This window comes from Pseudorca crassidens, chromosome 13 (genome assembly GCF_039906515.1).
Source record: "Pseudorca crassidens isolate mPseCra1 chromosome 13, mPseCra1.hap1, whole genome shotgun sequence".
NCBI classification, from domain to species: domain Eukaryota; kingdom Metazoa; phylum Chordata; class Mammalia; order Artiodactyla; family Delphinidae; genus Pseudorca; species Pseudorca crassidens.
This window is the reverse complement of record NC_090308.1, coordinates 53,156,075-53,177,263: the sequence shown is the minus strand read 5'-3', so window position 1 is coordinate 53,177,263 and position 21,189 is coordinate 53,156,075. Positions and strand designations below refer to the sequence as shown.

The following is a 21,189-nucleotide window of genomic DNA, read 5'->3' as shown; positions in this document are numbered from 1 at the left end:
GAAATAAATCCCAAATTGCAGCGGATAAGAAACCAAACAATAACTCACACGTTCTGTCCATCCCTCATTCATTCATGCATTCACCAAATGCTAATTGAGCATCTACTGTAATGGACACCATGCTTGATGCAGAAAAAACCATTATCTAACAGTAAGAGTAAAAGATATTATAAACGGGTACATGGGCTTCTCAAGGTGCCTAATATTACAGCAAACTCTCCTCCATACTGTTCCCACGTTCCGTGTCAGGCTCCACTTTGTCAGGGTCTCCCTTGGCCCTACCCATGCCTGTGCCGGATTCTTGCTCTGCCCTCCAGCAGGGCGGGGTCAGTTAGCAATCAATCAACCAGCAAACGCTGAACTCAGGCTGGGGGTGAGGCTGATGATGGAGGAACAATGGGTGAAATCTGCCTCTTCAAATACTTGCTGTACAGCAAAGGACAGTAGCAGGATTCTATGAAGACACAAAGCAGAAAGGCTACAAGAAATTTATCAAGATCAGCTGTTAATCCCTGGCCAGAGTCAGCTGCAGACCAGAGGGTGCAGCAACCCTGCGAGCGTTCAGCGAGGAGGAGGGGTGGGGGCCGGCCGTGTGCTCCACGCACGGATTGGAGTGTGGGAGGCAGGGAACAGTGGTCAGGACCAGAGGCTCAAGGAAACACTTCCAGGGTTCAGATCCTTGCTGTGCCGCTTCCTGGCTGTGCGACCTGTCCTCCATTACTAAACCTCTCTAGGCCTGTTTCCCTGTCTGTGGAAAGGAGATGTTCACAGGACCTGCCGCATGGGGTTGTTGGGAGGATTAAACAAAATAATGGAATGTGCTTGGCACGGTGCTGGGCACGTAGGAAACGTCACTGTCATTTTTTTCAAGATATATATATTTTTCATTTCACCTTTATTCATTTGGATGAAAAGTATACTGCATTGCTTACTTTACTGATAGAATTTTGAGATCAGGATAAAGATACCTGGGAAATGGACTTTTGGGGGCCTGATATGTACACATCTTGGGGGGAGGCTCTGTGTGTTCCTTCCATGGACAGCTTCGGAATCAACGTGGCCATTGTTAGGAGAGGACATTAATATCGTATTTAGCAAGAAATGATTCGTTTACATATAACTTATTTTAACTTAAGAAGTCTCTTTGGCATATATGACATTTATCACTGTTTTCCAGTTAAAGATTCACATAACATCATTACATAAACATTAAAAAAACTTTTTGTTAATTTTATCGAAGTATAGTTGAGGTACAGTATTATGTAAGTTACAGGTGTACAATATAGTGATTCACAATGTTTAAAGGGTATATTCCACTTAGTTATTATAAAATATTAGCTATATTCCTGTGCTGTACAATATATACTTGTAGCTTATTTATACAGTTTGTGCCTCTTGCCCTGACCCCCATCCCTATCTTGTTCCTCTCCCTTCCCTCTCCCCATTGGTAACCACTAGTTCTCTATAAGTCTGTTTTTTTTTTTTGTTATATTCACTAGTTTGTCGTATTTTTTAGATTCCACACATAAGTGATCTCACACAGTATTTGTCTTTATCTGACTTATTTCACACAGCATAATACCTTGCAAGTCCACCCATGTTGTTGCAAATGGCAACATTTCATTCTTTTTTATGGTTGAGGTTTTTTTGGGGGGTGGGAGGAAGCAATAAGTTACGGACAATAACTGTCATTTAATTATTAACTCTACAGTCATTGCCACACATCTGGGGAGATGCCCTGATCCACAGCCACATCTTCCAACATGAAAAGATCATAATTACGCAGGGCTGGACTTCGGCAGAGCTAGTGTGTTTGTTGTATATACATGGAAATTGTTCACTTTCCAACATTTACAGTCAATTAAAATACTGAGTTTCCAGAGAGACACAACTACTGACGTAAACGGTAGAAAATCACCCTCGATTAAAATAGTCCAAGAACACAATTCTGCCTCTGAGCACAGCAAGGGAGAATCTCTCAGACACGTTCTTTTTATCCCTTTTTACACAGGTGACAGCAGACACACCAAACATAACCTCAGATTCGCACGTCTACTCAAATGGCAACGTGACCTATCTGTGAGACCTTGGGCAGGTTACTTCACCTCTCTGTGCCTCAATTTCTCTATCTGTAAAATAGAAATCATAATAATACCATCTACTTCACATGGTGGTTAAGAGGATTACATGACTCAACACTTGTTAAGTTCTTACATCTGTGCCTAGGATGTTATAATCCCTTTGTAAATGTAAGTCAGTAAAACGAGTTAATAATAAGGCCTTAGGAGAGCAATGGCCTAAATCATTAGGAAACTTGTTAAAATTCATCGTCACTCATAGGAACAGCACATAAAGGAAATGGGACTTGTGCTCAAATAGGGGTTTGTGTTTCTCATTTAAGAGTGCAGCAAAATTGTTTTTTGTTTTTTTTTTAAGAAAAAACAATAGCCATGGCTTCCATCATATTTCTAGCCTCAAGTTATGATTGGGTGTCATGAAATATTAACTTAGGCTGAGTATTTGCAGACAGACAAAGCCCTCAGAACAAGCAAGATGGCATGTCTAAGAGCATTATGCCCAATCCGTTACGTAGAGCATTCAGACCTAAGTGTACGACACACATAACACAAACATGCCCAATGCATTTGGGCTGGGGAAGTGGGGGAAATTGGTTTGTAGTTTTTAAGCCCATCTATCAAACCAGGGGTGATGTTCTGTGGTAATGTGAGGGTGCTGTCTACATCGGGGCCAAAATGTTATCTGCCCCCTTAACTACTTCACCAATCACTGCCTTTTTCCATTGAGAGAGGACCCAATCCCACTGGAAATGACCTAGAGAAAGTTTGTGAGAACTTTCAGCTTCTCTGTTGTTGACTGAAAAAAAAATGCACACCCTTAACGTTGAGGATTATGTTTTATTTGGCGGACAAAACTGAGGACTTAAGGCCGGGACACAGCCTCTCAGATAGATCGCTCTGGGAGATGGCTCCAAAGAGGGAAGGGAGAAGCCAGGATATGTAGGAGTTTTGGCAACAAAGACCAGGGAGTCAGAGCATCAAAAGATTACTGTTAATTAAAGGAAACAAGACATCGCAAGTTAAGGAAGTTAGCGTTTTTCTGGGTATGGAAAGAGGCAGGAGTCTGGGCTCACTGAAATCATTCCTTTGCTATGTACCTCAGCTCTCTGGGGCCAGGATCCTGTGCTTTCGCATCCTGAGTCCCCTCAGGGTGCACGGTCAGGGGGTGGTGGCAGCGGCAGACTGCTAGATGGCGGGCATCCTGTTTCTCTCCTGAGCTCCAGGGCTCACCGTCAGGGTGGCTGTAACATCTTTTGTCTACTGATATAGCAGGCAACATTTTTTTTTCACTGATATTGTGAAAGAATTTATTCTGTCCCCACTCTATTTACCTGGGAAGGGAAGAGCTGTAGTGCTTATGATGTAACGGTAAAAGATAGTCAAGCAAGAGTCATCCACAGTCCTGGGGTGACATCCAGGGGCCTCCTTCCCTTCTGGTCCAAGCTCTAGCAAACTCACTGCTCCCCAAATCCAGCCCATCCTTTTCCTTTTCTCTCCTTGCTTTTCTCTCCCTCCGACTGGTTTCTCCATTCTCCCCTCTACCCACCAAATTCCTATCCACTCCTCAAAGTGCGGTTCAAGCCCCACCTCCTTCCTTTGTAATCTTCCCTAATTCCTTCTGTGGGGAGATTCTGTTCTCCACCGGACAACAAATACTTGCATCTCTCCCTTACTGGAGAACAAGCATTTTGAGGGCAGTCATCACTGCCTCTTCTCTCCTGCAGCCTCTCTGAAGCACCCACACGTAGCCAGGTCCTTGATAATTACTGAGTCCATGAGAAAAATCTCTCCTCCGAAACTCTGCACGGGGCCTTCAGAAGCCGATCCTGAGGACTTGGGAACATCACGTGGCCGTCAAACTGGATCTCTGATGGGTCAGGTCCCTGCCCTGGCAGTGGGGTGCCACCCGTGGCCCTCAAGCGCATGCAGGTCTCGGGTTACGGTGAAACCTCACTATGAAAGGTGACTGTTAGCGCTGTATTCTTTATCACGTCCCCTGAGGGACATCGCTTTCGTACCACTGATGATTCGACAGTGCTTATAGCACAGGCAGGAGGACCGTCCCCTCAAGTCAGCATCAGTGAAGTCTGTCAGTATCGTCACCTGCTACAAAGTTTCCATCCAATCAGCAAAGAGAATCCCCAAGTGACTACAAGGCTGAGAGGCTGGGTTAAATGTTGGGGAAATAAAAACGAATCAAACATAGTCTCTGCCCCTGTAGCATTTTACGTCTCAGGAACTACATTGTACTTTTGGGAGCAATTCATTCTCACCGTATCCATGTCATTATTTCTAATTTATACTCAGAGGCTAAATAAAGCAAGGACAACCAGGACACCTGTAAAGGAAATAGAGCTGGGGAGATGCTGTAGATGAACGCCTTTCCCACCAGGGCGGGACCCACTCGGAAACGTATTTGGCCAGGGTAAACCAGGAGGCCCCGATGGCCCGGCGAGACTCAGCCCTTGTGCTCTTTCCACACAGAGAAGAGAGATGCCCTTTCAGCCTTTGTGCCTGCGTTAGGGCCCACCAGCCCCCCAACACCCCAGTTCCCACCACAGTGCCTGTTGCTCTTTCTCCATCGGCAGATGTACTGGAAGGTGATGGGGACACTGTCTGACTTGTAGCCGCCGGAAGCCGCCAGAGCCAGCCAGCTGCCTGACCCCTCGACAGGAATCAGAGTCGCAGAGAGAGTCCACTCTCTGTCTCAACCTCAGGGAGCCTGGCTTCTGCACCACTAAGGGCCAAGTATGAGGTTCACCTGGCCCAACCCGGGAACTGGCCACCGTCACGGCCAGGAGAAAGGCAGACTTCCCAGATAAGGAGCTCACTCACCCTGGTGAACACCCGGTGTTCTCCGCCCTCCACAGGACACCTGCTGGTTCAAGTGGAAAGACTCAGAGGTCATCACTGTGCTTCCAGAAATCATTTCTTTGTCCGCTAATAAATCCAAACCCAATTTGGAGTATGAACAACAACGAAAAAAGAATTCTGCTTTAAGGGGACTGTCTTACATTTCACAAGTTGAACATTAGTAAATTCTTTCTACAAGTTTGCCCAGTTCTTCATTAATCTTAGGCATTGATGCATCCTCAGAACTTGGCCCAGAAGGCCCAATACCATCCCTAAGTAGGAGAACATGAGGAGAGAACAGAGGAAGAAATTGAGCTTATCTTTAGCCAAATGCTTTTTCAAGTCACTTTTGCCCCTCGAGGACGTTACTGTGAGGTTCATGACCTCTGTATAATGCTTTACTTTTCATTTATCCCAAATTCTAGAGGGACAAATCATTCCGTATCCACAAATTTTCCAGAAAACTGATTTTTATCCTTTTTCTATTAAAACCGCTTTCAGAGTTGGGAGACAGAAGTGGTTAACTATATCCTTTGGTGTTTATTATAATCAAGAAGAGATAATTAGCATTACTTGGGGCTGTCAGCTATCAACACCTTCCAATTGGCTCGGGCTGCCAATTAACACAGTTTATTCTAAAAGGATGTAAAACAAATGTCTTAGACTGAACTTCAGTCCAGACTTATCAGGTGTGAAATTGTTAAACGTTCCATCGAGTTACTTTTGCTTGGGGGATGTTTCATATTATACCATGTGACAAAAACAAAAAAACCCAAAAACCATCCTGCCAAGAAGACGTACACATCCCTTCCACAGATAGCAAGGCCTGGAAAAGGCACAGCCAGCGGAGCAGAATTTACTCTGAGCTGTGTACCACGTTCGGTGTGTTCAGGTGGGAAAGAGAACGGGAACACCAGGCAGCCCTCCTGAGGGTAAGAGGAAAACTCAAAACTCAGAAACACGGGCTCTGAGCAAATGCAGAAGACAGACTTAGAGGTAAGAGCCCTGAACCAAACAGTGGACACCTCCACACACGCCAGACCACAGGGGGTGACAACACTGGGGACACCCACGGGGGGCTTTGGATCTGGGAAAAGAGTCTCTTCTCAGCAGACCTGTTCAGGCAGTGGCTCGTGCTGGATCCTAGTTGAGAAGAAAAGGAGCTGGTGATTAAGACCCACTGTGCGTCCTTGAGGGTCATTGCCTGGAGGTGCAAACCAGCCAGGGGCCTCCACGGAGGATGGGCTCAGGCTGCCCTGCCAGGCCTTTTCCTGTCTTCCTAAAGTCCCGAGTTACAGAATCCCAGGAAGCCTTTTTCTACACAGACCATGGCGACCTTACATAAGAATCCATGGAAACTCTGCTATCCGAGTGGTAAAAAGTTAGGTAAGAGAAATTCCCTTTGATAGAGCCCTATCCTTATTAAGCTTATTTCTGTTTCAGGTGCTGATGATTGCATGAGGGCCTGAGGGCCTCTCCTCACAGGAAGAAGTAAACAGACGTATTGTTCTTAAATCCAGAGTGAAGGTCACATGTGTTCCAGAGAATGAATAAGCGACCTCAAGTTTGATCTTCAAGTAAGTACAGGACCATGATATGAAGTTTGTCGAATGACTTCTCGCTCTGCTTCAGAAATACACTTTTTAACAAGGAGTGACGCTTTTGTAAACTATCCGATATAATGTGGTAAGATTTTTCCCCCTTTTTTCTGTTAACTTTGATGACATTTACTTCATTCCTTTCAAAGTGTTCCTATTTTTATTATGTTGAACCATCTGGCCAACTGCTTTAGCAAGTAATTAAAAACCTTACAGGGGATTAGAATTTTAATTAGATTATACATTTTTTGATGAATGGGGATGGGGAAAAAAATTTTTTTTTTTTTTAGGCTGGGAAATGTCATTTGTTTTTGTTTTTTTTAACATCTTTATTGGAGTATAATTGCTTTACAATGGTGTGTTAGTTTCTGCTTTATAACAAAGTGAATCAGGTATACATATACATATGTTCCCATATGTCTTCCCTCTTGTGTCTCCCTCCCTCCCAAGGGGAAAAATTTAATGGCTTCTTTGCTAGAAAGGATTATCATCCCCTTTCCTGCCTTTACCTACTTACATCATAAAACTTTTTTAAATTAAAAAGAGGTTCTTTTCATTGAGGTCATAAGATTGTTTTAAATTGTAGAAACTGAATTTGGACTGAAGCTTTCTGAAGAAGGGTAGGTTTGGCCTTTGTACCTAATTTCCCTTGGAGGGACCCAGCACCAGCATTGAGGGACTCAAGCAAGGAAGTATACAGATTATCGCAATTACGGGGAGGAAGAGGAGGTTAGTGGCTCCTATGGGAGGTTCTCAGATCAGTTCCCGACTCCTGAGATGGGCGGTCGGGGCCCTGAGCTGCATGGCAACAGGTGTGAGTAGCCACGGAACAGCGAGAGTCCTGCAGCCCTTTTCTGCCCCACAGAGAAAGCTTTAGGGCTGCAGAGCTGGTGGATAAACTCCGGGGAATAGGGAAGGCGGTTCCGGGATGGCAGCTGTGCAACAGACCCAGAGAATCACCAGTCCGGGGTGAGGTACGAGGGTGGGAAGCTCTGTGAGGAAGGTCTGAGAAAAAGGGGACACGGAATTGATGGCCTGAGAGAGCGGGGATGTGAGACCAAAAAGGCAAGGATAAGGAAAAAGAGAGGCCACTGGAGATGCCCGTAAAAACAGAAAGCAGTATGAAAGGCATGGCTCAAAGGTGAAATAACTAGTCAGAGTTTAAGGAGAAATGAAATGGATTCACCCGAAAGAAAAAGCAGCTTTAAGATACGGGGGATCTGGTGACTAAGACAGCCCTAAGAGCAAAGCGACAAAAAACTTCAGGGGAGAAAAAGGAGAGGCAAAGCATGAAGTAAACTGTAGTGTTATGTTTGTGTTTGACAAAAGGAGAATCCATTTGAACGTATTAGAAACGGTCTGCTTTGAAGAGATCAGGAATCATGACACTGGAACCTAAAGAAAGGGGTAGTCATAGCCCACTATTGGGTTCTGAATAAACCATAATGTCAACACTATTTACTTGTTTTAAACTTTACAAAACAACCCACAGACAAAGCAAGGAAGACCTAACTGCAAAGAGAACAGACGTATTTAATACCTCTGAACCATAATTTAAAAATGGATAAGAGGGTAATTTGCATAGTGTGTGTATTTTACCACATTAAAAACAATTTGAAAACAGAAGAGGGAACAGAAATGTATATGTTATCAACCTTGATTGTTTGAAAGTTAAAGAAGAGACAACAGTTTGAAGGTAGCAGGGGGAAAGAGTAAGTAAGGGTAGGGATGCTAAGGGTAGAGGTGCTAATGTCCTCACCTTTAAACAATGTTTCAAAGAGAAAAAAGAAATGGAGGTTTAAGTGTATGATTTAATGTTACAAAGGTAAACAATAAAGGAATAAAAACTAGTAATATCATACTGAGCAGAAGGGGGAAGGGAAGTTAAAAGCGAGCTAAGTTAGGTTAGAAGATAAAGGTTAAGAGGATAAATCAAATAACAGCACATTATTCATCATTTTGGACAGAAATTGTTCCAATGTGATTGCTCTTAGGGAGCAGTTAGGTTGGAGGGGGTCAGTTCTTTTCACTGAGATATTTTTTTTACTACCTGATATCTATGTGTGTATATTAACTTGATAATTAAGAAAAATTTTTGTTTAAAAGACTAAAAATAGATAACCAGTAAACTCCTTTTACAGTCATTTTACAGATGAGAAAATGCTGGATGAGGATAGAGGCCATTTAAAGGGTTGGTGAGAGTGTGGGCCTTGGAGACGGTCCCCCAGCCAGGAGGGGCTGTGCTCCAAGGACCCAGAGGAGATGAACGTCATACTCCTCAACCTGAAACGGGGGAAACGTAACACTTGCCTCACTGGGGGGTTGTGACGATTAAATGAGAACATGTATGACAGTGGTCAGCACGTGTCAGTGGCTGCAGTAGGGGTTGAATATCCCCAAACAAGTTTACACTCACGTATGGTTATTCGTAAGGGCCAAAGCAAGGCAAGACCTTGTAACCCAGGGGTCCGCAAACCCTGGGCCCCAGACCAATATCAGTTCGCAGCCTGTTAGGAACCGGGCCGCACATCGGGAGGTGAGTGGCAGGTGAGCGAGCAAAGCTTTATCTGCCGCTCCCCATCGCTCCCCATCATTCGCATTACCACCTGAATCATCCCCGCACCCCGCCTGCATGCCCACCCCCAGAAAAATTGTGTTCCAGGAAACCGGTCCCTGGTGCCAAAAAGGTTGGGGACCGCTGTTGTAACCAATTCACCACTTCTTTGTTTCAGGGTTGGCACAGTGGCCCTAACCAGGTTATTTAACCTCCCCAAGCTGCACTCTACTCAACTACACAGTAGGAGCACTGCTTTTCACTAGCCCTCTTGGTGGGTCTGAGAACGGTTCAGGGGCTCTTCCTCTGGGTACCTGCTGCCTAATCACATCCCTGTCTCTCTCTTTCCCTATAATTTTATGTAAAGCTTGTTGTTTATAAGCCTACAGTTGTTCACAGGGGGAACAAAATACAAATTGGGTTGAACAGACTATTTCATGAAACAAGAAGGTTGTATTGGCTTTTTGTATCTTTCCAGGTTAAAAAAAAAATAGATAAGAGAGGTGAGGGAACCCATTACGTCAGATATGCTGCCTAGTCTTTGCAGCCAAGAATACGAACCAGATGCAAACTCACTCAGCTTAGAGCAGACCTGTGCATCTAGGTCATATGAAATTAGTAGACTGTCCACAGCACCATCTTGACATTAATAACAAAAAATACTTGTAAAGGTTTTTTGTCGGTAATAAATATCTCTATTCCATAGTCTATTTAAGAAATCATAAATTTTAATTATAATTTCTGAAAAAATACACAGTTTAAACTAGCAAAATCTTTCAAAGATGAGTTCTGACAGGATCACCTACACTGACTCAGGATTTTCAAAAAACAAACAAACCAAACAATAGGTTCATTTAACCCCAATTAACTAAAATAAAGTTCTCAACTTTCAAGGAAACACAGTGTGTCCACCTGTTGCCATGACAATGCCTGTGCTCAGCACCACTTATCATGATGGAACTGCCAAGTACAGTCCATCTCTGTGTGTGTGTGTTTTATACATCACACGTAGGGAGCCAAACCTTGTAAGGAAGGAAAGACAAGGAGATGACAAGGCACCCTGATGAGCACGTTGGTCCAGGAGCAGAAAGAAGAAAGCTTATATCCATCTGAGGGCATTAAATCCTTCTCACACGTCCTGGACATCCTATCTCACAATCACACTTCTAAACATGGAACTCAAGTAAATGAAGCAATAGGAAAGCGAAAAAGAGTTCAATTAATTGGATTATGTGCTAGTGAATAAACAGGAAAGTTTTTCTCAGACTATTTCATTATTTTACTTTCTTGCCTTTAAATGATCGTTTGAAGTGGAATCCAGACCCTGGTAAAGAGTAGAGATCCTGGGGCTTCCCTGGTGGTGCAGTGGTTGAGAGTCCGCCTGCCGATGCAGGGGACGCGGGTTCGTGGCCCGGTCTGGGAGGATTCCACATGCCGCGGAGCGGCTGGGCCCGTGAGCCATGGCCGCTGAGCCTGCGCGTCCGGAGCCTGTGCTCCGCGGTGGGAGAGGCCACAACAGTGAGAGGCCCGCATATCGTTAAAAAAAAAAAAAAAAAAAAAGTAGAGTCTTCACCAGAATCTATGTGAGCCTCAAGAAATACAAGAAACATCTTAATCACAACCAGGGGAATGCAATCAGCCCAATTCCAGAAGGCAGGGAATTCTACAGCCTCACTACTCAAGGCATAGTTCAGGGACCAGCCACATCAGCATCACGTGGGCGCCTGTTAATAAGCACATGGACTTCCAGGCCCCACCCCCATCTGCTGCACCAAAGCCTTTCATGAGATCTCCAAGTTACGCATATGCATAGATACGTTTAAGCATCTCTGCTCTATAGGACAAACAAAAGAAAACAAAAAGCTGAAACACAGACAGAAAGAGATGGAAAGGGGAGCCTAGAGATTCCGAGACTTTTCAGCCCACGGCTCTTAAAGCTCCTGTTTTGAGGTAGCACTTGCCACTTTCACTCATGTCCCCTGGACCAGAGAAGTCACTTGGCCGGAAACACCATGAATGGGTACATCCTGATATTGATTTAAAAAATAATTATGAGAAATATTGAAATGGATTTTAATATTTAAATCTACTTCTATGTTTGAGTTAATGACTAGAATGAATAATGTCAAAGTTTTTTGGTTAGGAAAATATATAAAATAAATTTAATTTTTACAGAGCAGCATTGCTCATCGTTCTGTAAGTATATATATGAGGCAATGTGAAAGCTAACCCAAAGCTAACTGACTGGAGAATATTATTGGATAATTTTAAATGTCCCTGCATAGAACCTCCATACAACGATTAAGGCCAAAATTTTCTTTGAAATGGAAATTAACTGGCCTAAGAAAACCTATCTGTTTCACTGCTTGGTCCTAATGAAGGATTCGGGGGATGGTAGGTTTCTTGAAGGAAGTGGGATGGAGGGGAAAGAAATGACCTTTTGCAAACACTACCTTCTCCCTAAGTGTAGTGGACTCGTCTGCAAAGAGGTGAGTAATAGCGGCCGCTGTGCCCAGCTGGCAGAGTCATCAGGTTCAAATGCAAGAATGGGTGTGAAAGTGACCTGTAAATGATAAAGCACCGGTCAAACATTTCATGCATTTTTTTTCCTTTTCTTTTTAAACCACAGAGGCGATATGGTCTAAAATCATGGACTGAGGAATCACACAGGATGTGTCTGTCTGCCAGCACTTCCCCCTGAGGATCTGGAACAGTGAGTACACATCTCATATTCCCAATTTCCTCTCGGTTAAGTGAAATGATACTCATCACGGTAGATTGTGTTATTGTCAACATGCCTGCTTTCCCTCCCTTCCTGTGTAGCCCCTGAAGGAGGATTAAAGAGCCACCCATTCATGGTGGTTCCGGCCAAGTGACTTCTCTGGTCCAGGGGACATGAGTGAAAGTGGCAAGTGCTACCTCAAAACGGGAGTTTTAAGAGCCGTGGGGTGATTCTGCCACCACTGTCCTCCCTAGGCCACGAGTGGCAGCTCACCCAAACAGCGGCTGCTCCTTTGGTGTTCCAGAGTGTGGAGGATACACGCTGGAGCAGCATCCAGTGTGCAGGTGAAGGAGGAAGAAAGCATTGCAGCCAGAGATGCGGGGAACCGTCTGTTGGCACTGCAGCATCTAGTGAAAGCTAAGATACCTCTCCTCTGTGTAGACTGCAGTGAAGATTAAATGTGATCATGTATAGAGAATACCCGAAAAAAATAACACCTGCTATTGTCAATAAATGTTTGTTCCTTCTCTCCACTAGCATTCATGAAGCTGATACTGTTGCTGAGAGCAGCTGCCCCAGCTGCCCCCATGTGCCCATCAAAATTCCAGACTAGTAAGAGCTTAGGCACTTGTTGTAGGGACCTAACATTGACTGAGGCCTACTGCATGCTCAAAGTGTGCTAAATTTCGTTATGTCAGCCTAACAGTCCTGAGAGATTGGTTTTGTATTCTCTGTTTTACAAGGAAGGTAATTTGTAATTTGGAAAAGTCGACGGCATATTGATGGATCTGGCAAGAGAAAAACGAAAACAGCCTTCAGTATTTCCAGGATAAAATCTAAGAGAAACAAGAACTAACCAGTTTTTAATGAGTCACGCGATAGGGTGAATTAGATAATTCATAATTAATATCAGTGCTGTGCTCAAATAATAATGTCTTTCATTAAACTGCAGGAGTGATGCCCAGAATGAAGACTGGTCAAAAGGAAGCACGTACGGGGCTTCCCTGGTGGCGCAGTGGTTGGGGGTCTGCCTGCCGATGCAGGGGACGCGGGTTCGTGCCCCGGTCCGGGAAGATCCCACATGCCGCGGAGCGGCTGGGCCCGTGAGCCATGGCCACTGAGCCTGCCCGTCCGGAGCCTGTGCTCTGCAACGGGAGAGGCCACAACAGTGAGAGGCCTGCGTACCGCAAAAAAAAAAAAAAAAAAAGGAAGCAGGTATGAACATGAATTTGCTGTGCGGTTCTCACACACACACACACACACACACACACACACACACTCAAAAGTATGCACACATATGTGGCTCTATGCATTTGCATCAATATGTAAGATCTTGTATAATAAACCTGAGGCTAAAATAATTAAATAAACAACATAAGCAAGTTGTACACATTTTCAGTACAGCAAAGTAAGTACAACTGGACAAGGGAACTGAGAAGTAAAGTTGCCCCCCCTGCCCCCAAGGGCTGCCCACTTCTTCACAGACACGGAAGCTTCAATTACCCATGTGGGGAATGGACTTTTGGATTAAACTCACGATTCACTATAGGGGAGAGGGAAGGAAACAGACCAGGAGTTGTGACCAGATCCAGGCCTGTGCTGAGATATGACAGCTCATGTCAGATTAGAAAGGTCATACGGCTTACTCCAAGGGACACAGCTAAGAATTATTAGAGCAAGAACCCAGGTCTGTATGCACGTGTGTGATCCATCCACAGAACACCTGGAAATAAAGGTTTCTGAAGGCAAGTACAGTGCAAACATTAATCTTGAAAACATGTTCCAATTCTGTTTAAACAACATACTCTAGAGAAGCTTTTTTTCTTTTTCTAAAATGTTAAAATGTCCAAAAGATTTAGATTATACAAGAAAATATTACAGAAAAACAAAACTGATTTTAAGAAAACGAATGGCCATAGTATAAACTGCCCATTCTCAGGGCTTCCTAAGCAAGACTGTGGGACTAAAAAAAAAAAAAAAAAACTACAAAAAAAGATATTCTACAGGAAAAATAATTCACATACAATATCTCACTGTAATTCCCTTTCTGCTGGCCTTTCTTAGAAATCACTGTACATGTAATTAGGATGGGTCCATTTGAAAATGCTTACCGACCATCAAACTGTTTCAACAAGGCAAATAACACATCTGACATGCTAGTAGATTCAGAGTTTGGTCAACCTCAGCTGTACTTTCTAAAAGCTACTTTGTAATAAAATATAGCCATTTCCACGTTCTCATTTGCGTTGTTCCTGAAATCTCTTTTAGGCCCACAATGCGTTTCTATGCCTAGACTTTGCTTGGAAGCTTACGTTGACATGGCCTTGTCGATTCCAGCCTCTCCTGACTATGCGATACTTAAAATCCTTAATCCGATTTAGCTAAAGCGTCCAAAGTTACGAGATCATTGACATAAACGCTTAGGGTTGTGGAATGCGTATCTGGAATTTCTTAAAAGTTACCTTGGATTAACACACAATTGTAAAGATGAATAATTTTTAGCTTATGCAGTGAGAGCATCTGTCTGCCTGTCTGCTCTTTCCCGTGAATTTGTTCCACAGTCTTAGACTACCTTTCTTGGAATAATTCTTAAAATAATTTTAAGCATTAATGTTAAGCATTGAATCTTCAACATCTGTGCCATTCGTATTATTTAAAATGTTTTAAAACGATCTAAACTATAGTGGAATCTTGGAAAACTTGCCTCTTGGTATGAATGAGGAGACTCACAGGGGTGTTGAGTGGCTTTCTTCATCTTCAGGAAAATTCCATTACCCACTCACCTGTTAACTTCTGGTGGTGACACTGAGATAACAGCTGGCAGTACAACCTCCAGCTGTTGCTTCCTACCATTTTAAACACGATGCTGGGCCCACGCTTCCACTAAAATCATGAAAACAACAAGGCTTGGATACCCAGCAAACCATATGGACTCGTTCATACTATTCTACTGAACCAGTGTTTGAGAAAAGCATATGGCAAAACAAGTGGACAGGTTCTGAAATGGAAATAAGCATTCTAGAGTTGGATTTTAACTGATGTGCAATCCAAAAAAAAAAAAGCTAGAAAAGTTTTGATTACTTTTATTGTTACCTATAGGTTGCCAAACACTTGCTACTTGAAAAGTTACTTTTCTGATCAAAGTTGCCATTTGTTCTTTTCTAGCAATATCCATCAGAATCCCAGTGTGGGGATAACTTACGAAGAGAGGAAACACTGGAGGTGCCCCGAAGAAACTGGTGTAAGCCGTCTTCATCTTCACTGGAGCTGACTATACTGTTCCTCATTTCCAGCATGGACAGCTGTGTGCAAAGGCTGAGCTGGTGGTCCAACTTCTGGACCGTCTATAAAGCAAAGTTGTAAGATTTCTGAGTGCCATGAGACTTAGATCATCTATTCCCTGTAAGTAACATTTACTTTTCCTTGAAATAGAAGACTATCTGGTACACAGTCAGTGCCCAATAAATGGTAGCTCTAATTTTTATTATAAGCTATTACTACAAATACATTAGGAAAAATGTAATATACTCAATAGCCTATTTATGAATCTGAAAAATAATAAGCACCAACCTAATTTGATAACCGCCTTCACCAAGATGACTCGAAGAGCGCACACACCCATACTCATAGTCCCTGGAGAACAGTACTTATCACGGAAACAAGGTTTGCAAGTTCTCTTCTGTAATCATTTTAATTTCCTTCTAAGCAAATGTGGGGAAGTGGAGATCAAACTGCAAATCGTTGGAGATCTAGACAGCTCTGAAATTCCTAACCGAATGGACGCAGGCTTCCATCCCATACCTCTCGTCACTTATGGGCGTTCTGGGAGGGTACCTGACCAGTAGAATGTGCAAGACTGGAAAACACAGGGTTAAAAAGCCAACCTCCTGCTTGCTGGGGCTGATCAGCATTTATCAGTCTGCAACTTCCCCCTGCCCCGCCTTCCATGGCCTATACCACTGCCTAGTTCTTCCATTCATTTATCATCTTCCTTAGATTGCTTGAAAGACTCTTTATGAAGAGGTTAGCACCTCATCACCACAAATGGAGGTCCCTGACATTCACAGACACCTCACCAGGTCGTGGAAAATATAATAATTGCATAATATCTCCTCACGCTTGAGAAATGATTCCCTGAAGGGTCTCTAAATTACAAGCATCCCCACTTCACTTAACATATGACTAATTAATGAAGATTCAGGAAAATATATATTGCATAAAAGGAGACATACCTAACTATGCATATGTATTTAACAAAACAGACTCAGAAAAACACTTACTTTATCATTTAAGGTGGGATCATTCAATGAGTAGAGCTTATTTGTAATGTCTTTTCCTATAAGATACCTAAATATTTCATATAGGAAAGGCTCTGATTCCAGAAAGTAAGTTAATCTTTCTCTTGACCAGCATAAAAATCTACAGTTATCATCTGCAATAATGGTGACCTGCCAAAGAAACAGAGAGAAAAATGTGTATGAATTATGATGTTAGTAACCTGGGGGGAGGGAAGAGTAGAATAATTTAGTGGATATTATCATAGCAATGCTGTGTCATATTAGTTAAAATAAGATCCATACACACTCGCTTCTATAACTAAGTATAACATTACATTTAAAACCAAGCAATCTGTAGACTAAATGAAAGCAAAGTCTTCAAGTTTTGTTGTTCTGTTTTGTGAGGTCTGGTGATAGAAGAATGGCCACCGTGTCAATAGCACTGCTACGGAGTGTGCTAGACTGATGTCTCAGTTGGATGTACAATTTATGGCGAAATATTTCTTTATATCCAGATAATTATACTAGAGAATGAGAAAGCAGACTCACGTGAATTGGTTTTAGGGCCCAGATGGTTACTGATAAATATGGCTAGTAAGGGTCCTTCTCTGGGTCCTTCTGTCATAGGTATTTCTTGAGTGTGACCTACCAAGGGTAGCCCACTGGGGACACACACAGAGATCCCCCAGTTAGCTCAGAACTGGGAAACCATACCTTTTCCTTAAGTGTTATTATATAGGAAAATGGGAAAGCATTGTAATTGCACTACACAGAATTTAAGTATTCCTTAAATACATCCTCTCTCCAGAGCAAGGGGCCACGCCCTCACTCCAAGTTCAGGGTCAGGACACCCTTCCTCCCATGCAGGTCCTTCTGTCAGCTTCACGTGGCACTCCTATCACTGAACTCAAGCTCATCCGTGGTCCACTCTCTCTCCTGAGCACCCTGAGGGCAGGGACTGTGCATCTTCATACTGAATGCCTGGCTTCCAACACTGAGTGGTGCTCAGTGCAGGTTTACTGATGAAGAAATTAACATATGAACACAAATACTGTTGAAGGCAAAAACCATTTTTACATCTTCAACATTAAACCCAATGCTTGTCCAAGTGGGAGGTTAATAAAGGTTTCTAAATTGACATGAAGTCATATCTGGGCTCAGAGCAAAGATTTCCAGAGGAGCTCTTTACCCTTTGTTAGTAAAAAAATTAAACATATTTCAGATGACAAGGAGGTATTTATGTCTACTAGGAGAGAAAACAGAAAACCCAGCTTCTCTCCTTATGTCAGTGGTTGAAATCTGACCTTTAGTAAATGAGAGGGTTTGGCTACAAAACGTGGGTCAGTGTTCCTAGAAAAATAAAGCTGCACTTATTTATTCTATTAAATAATATTAAATACATTAAACAATAAATCCCCCAAACCAAACACATTGGGATTTAAGAAATGCATCAGCAGCTCTATGGCTCCGTAAAACACTAAATTTCATTTATTCTTTCAACGTACATTGTTAGGCTCGTACTTTATGCCAGACACGGTTCAAGGCACCGAGGTTACCATTGTGAACAAAAAAGCCAAGATCCTTGCCCTGTGATGCTTACATTCCAGTGGAGGAAGCCGATGATGAATAAAGAAATGTGACAATCTCAGGTGGCAGTAAGTGTTTTGACAAATACAGAACAGGGGAAAATGGTAGAGAATGAGTAGGAAGTGACAGGTACACATAATGCCACTCACTTTAAGTATGTATTGTACTTTAACATTTAAAGTGCTTTTACATCTATCATGTAAGCAGGTCCTTAAAATTGCCTTTGAGGTAAGACGGATAAGATTCTTCCTCATTTTCCAGATGCCAAATGAGAAGCACCAGGGGGCTTCTTTGCTGGCGCAGAGGCTAAGGATCTGCCTGCTGATGCAGGGGACACGGGTTCGATCTCTGGTCCGGGAAGATCTCACATGCCGCGGAGCAGCTAAGCCCGTGCGCCACAACTACTGAGCCTGCGCTCTAGAGCCCACAAGCCGCAACTACCAAGCCTGCGGGCCACAACTACTGAAGTCCGGGCGCCTAGAGCCTGTGCTCCGCAACAAGAGAAAGAAGCCACCGCAATGAGAAGCCCGCGCACTGCAACAAAGAGTAGCCCATGCTCGCCGCAACCAGAGAAAGCCCGCGTGTAGCAACGAAGACCCAACGCGGCCATAAATAAGTAAATAAATAAATTTATAAAGTTATAAAAAAACAAATGAGAAGCACCACAAAACTTAGGCAGGTACACATGTTAATGAATGGTGGAGTGAGCACTGCTGACTTCCAGCCCAGGCATGTTTTTCCACCAGGCCAAACCCTACCCAACGTGTCCTAGATTCATCAAGACAGTCACAGAGAAAGGCATTTGGTGAAGTGACCACAAGGCTGACTCACCATCAAGAATCCTGCATACAAAGAACAGCTGAACACGATGTCCTGAAGCCTACATTCTAGTGGAGGAAGCTGATAATAAGTAAAGACATGTGACCAAGGGGAAAAAAAAGATTTAAAGAAGTATAAAGTCAAGTATAAGGTCGAGAGCCATATAACCAGTCCCGAGGAGTTCCCAGAGATAGTAGGAGATGGGCACGCAAACAGAAGGCAACCAAGTAACATTCTAGAGGAGTAATTAGAGAAAGTGAGCACCGGGCACACACAGTGGCCCAGTCCGGCACCCAAGCGTTGAAGAAAGGGTTAGGAATGTTGAGGTCCCTTCATTTTGCGCAGATGTCATCCATGCCTTTGGAAGATACAGTTCATGAACAGTGGGGGAAGAAGTTAAAAGAGGAGTTGGAAATCATCCAAGAAAAGAAGTCGTCGTTGCACTTAGGTGATGTATATGCATTTAACTTTTCTTCAACCATTTTAATAACCTCAAGTTGCCCTGAGGCAATAATACTTTCAAAATGATGCTATAATTTGCTTAGCCACCATTTCCTATATTTTTTAAAATGTCTTTTAAAAATTGAAGTATAGTAGGGCTTCCCTGGTGGCGCAGTGGTTGAGAGTCCGCCTGCCAATGCAGGGGACACGGGTTCGTGCCCCAGTCCGGGAAGATCCTACATGCCGCGGAGCGGCTGGGCGCGTGAGCCATGGCCACTGAGCCGCGTCCGGAGCCTGTGCTCCACAACGGGAGAGGCCACAACAGTGAGAGGCCCGCGTACCGCAAAAAAAGAAAAAAAAAAAATTGAAATATAGTTGATTTACAGTGTTTCAGGTATACAGCAAAGGGATTCATTTATACGTATATATATATATATATATATATATATATATATATCCTTTTTCAGATTCTTTTCCATAATGGGTTATTACAACATACTGAATACAGTTCCTTGTGCTATATAGTAGGTCCTTGTTGTTTATCTACTTTATATACAGTAGGAAGCCACTTATTTTATTGAAGTATAGTTGATTTACAATGTTAACTTCTGCTGTACAGCAAAGTGATTCAGTTATACATATATATTCTTTTTTAATATTCTTTTCCTTTATTGTTTATCATAGGATACTGAATATAGTTCTCTGTGCTCTACAGTAGAACCTTGCTGCTTATCCATTCTATATATAATAGCTTACATCTACTCACCCCAGCCTCCCACTCCATCCCTCCCCCAACCCCCTCCTGCTTGGCAACCACAAGTCTGTTCTCTATGTCTGTGAGTCTGTTTCTGTTTCATAGATAGGTTCATTTGTGTCATATTTTAGATTCTGCATATAAGTGATATATGGTATTTGTCTTTCTCTTTCTGACTTCCTTCACTTAGTGTGATAATCTCTAGTTTCATTCATGTTGCTGGAAATGGCGTTATTTCATTATTTTTTATGACTGAGTAGTATTCCATTGTATATATGTACCACATCTTCTTTATCCATTCATCTGTTGATGGACATTTAGGTTGTTTCCATGTCTTGGCTATTGTGAATAGTGCTGCAATGAACATTGGGGTGCATGTATCTTTTTGAATTATAGTTTTGTCTGGATATATGCCCAGGAGTGGGACTGCTGGATCATATGGTAATTCTATTTTTAGTTTTCTAAGGAACCTCCATACTGTTTCCCACAGTCTTCTGCCCATTTTTTCTGCCCATTTTTCGATTGGGTTTTTTGTTGTTGTTGAGTTGTATGAGCTGTTTGTATATTTTGGAAATTAAGCCCTTGTCGGTCGCATCGTTTGCAAATATTTTCTCCCATTCCGTAGGTTGTCTTTTCAGTCTGTTTATGGTTTCCTTTGCTGTGCCAAAGCTTGTAAGTTTGATTAGGTGCCATTTGTTGGTTTTTATTTTTATTTCTATTGCCTTGGGAGACTGACCTAAGAAAACATTGATACAATTTATGTCAGAGAATGTTTTGCCTATGATTTCTTCTAAGAGTCTTATGGTGGCATGTCTCATGTTTAAGTCTATAAGCCATTTTGAGTTTATTTTTGTGTATGGTCAGAGGGTGTGTTCTGACTTCATTGATTTACATGCGACTAGGCAACCATTTCTTATTGATGGTGGAAAACGATTTTAAACCTGTTAAAATTAGTATTCAATTTAAATGTAGTAACAATATTCAAATAGTAAGCTATACCTACAGTATGTATGAGTCTTACAAGTCCCTAAGAGCAGGCATTTAGCTGGAAGCAGGTAGTTAGCATATCGACTGAGGTCATTTCAGTGGATAGCTAATGCTTCATTACTGTCAAATAGACTTACTTAATGACTTCCTGTTACAACAGTCAAGTGAAACATATATTTAATGAAGAATTTTTATGATGCAATCTAGGAATTTTTAAAGCTTCCATGAAATACATTTGCTTCAGGTTATTAGGGTACCTCAGCAGTGCCATGCTTGAGTTCTTGTGAAGAATTTCACAGAAGAAATAAAAGCAAACACGGTAATGGAAGACACAAAAGAATTTCTCTCAGGTAGGGAATTAGACTAAGCGTTTGTAACCGGGTTTGCTGTGATTACCTCAAGGCGCTGGATTAGTCCCAAACCAATTCTACGCCCTTACATAATGAAAAGACCTTATCAAGAAAAAGAGCGTCGGAGGGAATTGCTGAATGTCCTGGAATGGGAATGGCAGTCTGACAC

The 21,189-nt window shown here is 42.7% G+C and overlaps 1 protein-coding gene across 4 annotated transcripts in view; it reads right to left on the bottom strand.

Moving 5' to 3' along the window:
* The window catches only part of BVES (blood vessel epicardial substance), a 42,361-nt gene that overhangs the window by 8,077 nt on the left and 13,095 nt on the right, over positions 1-21,189 (bottom strand). For 3 of the 4 annotated variants that reach the window (XM_067702460.1, XM_067702463.1, XM_067702462.1), the window contains 3 exons: positions 18,501-18,569; positions 16,086-16,253; positions 15,008-15,149 (listed from right to left, as the gene is read on the bottom strand). In XM_067702460.1, the coding sequence (XP_067558561.1) occupies positions 15,008-15,149; positions 16,086-16,253; positions 18,501-18,569 (379 nt within the window). The remainder of the gene's footprint in view (positions 1-15,007; positions 15,150-16,085; positions 16,254-18,500; positions 18,570-21,189) is intronic. The other variant, XM_067702461.1, reaches the window with a different exon arrangement.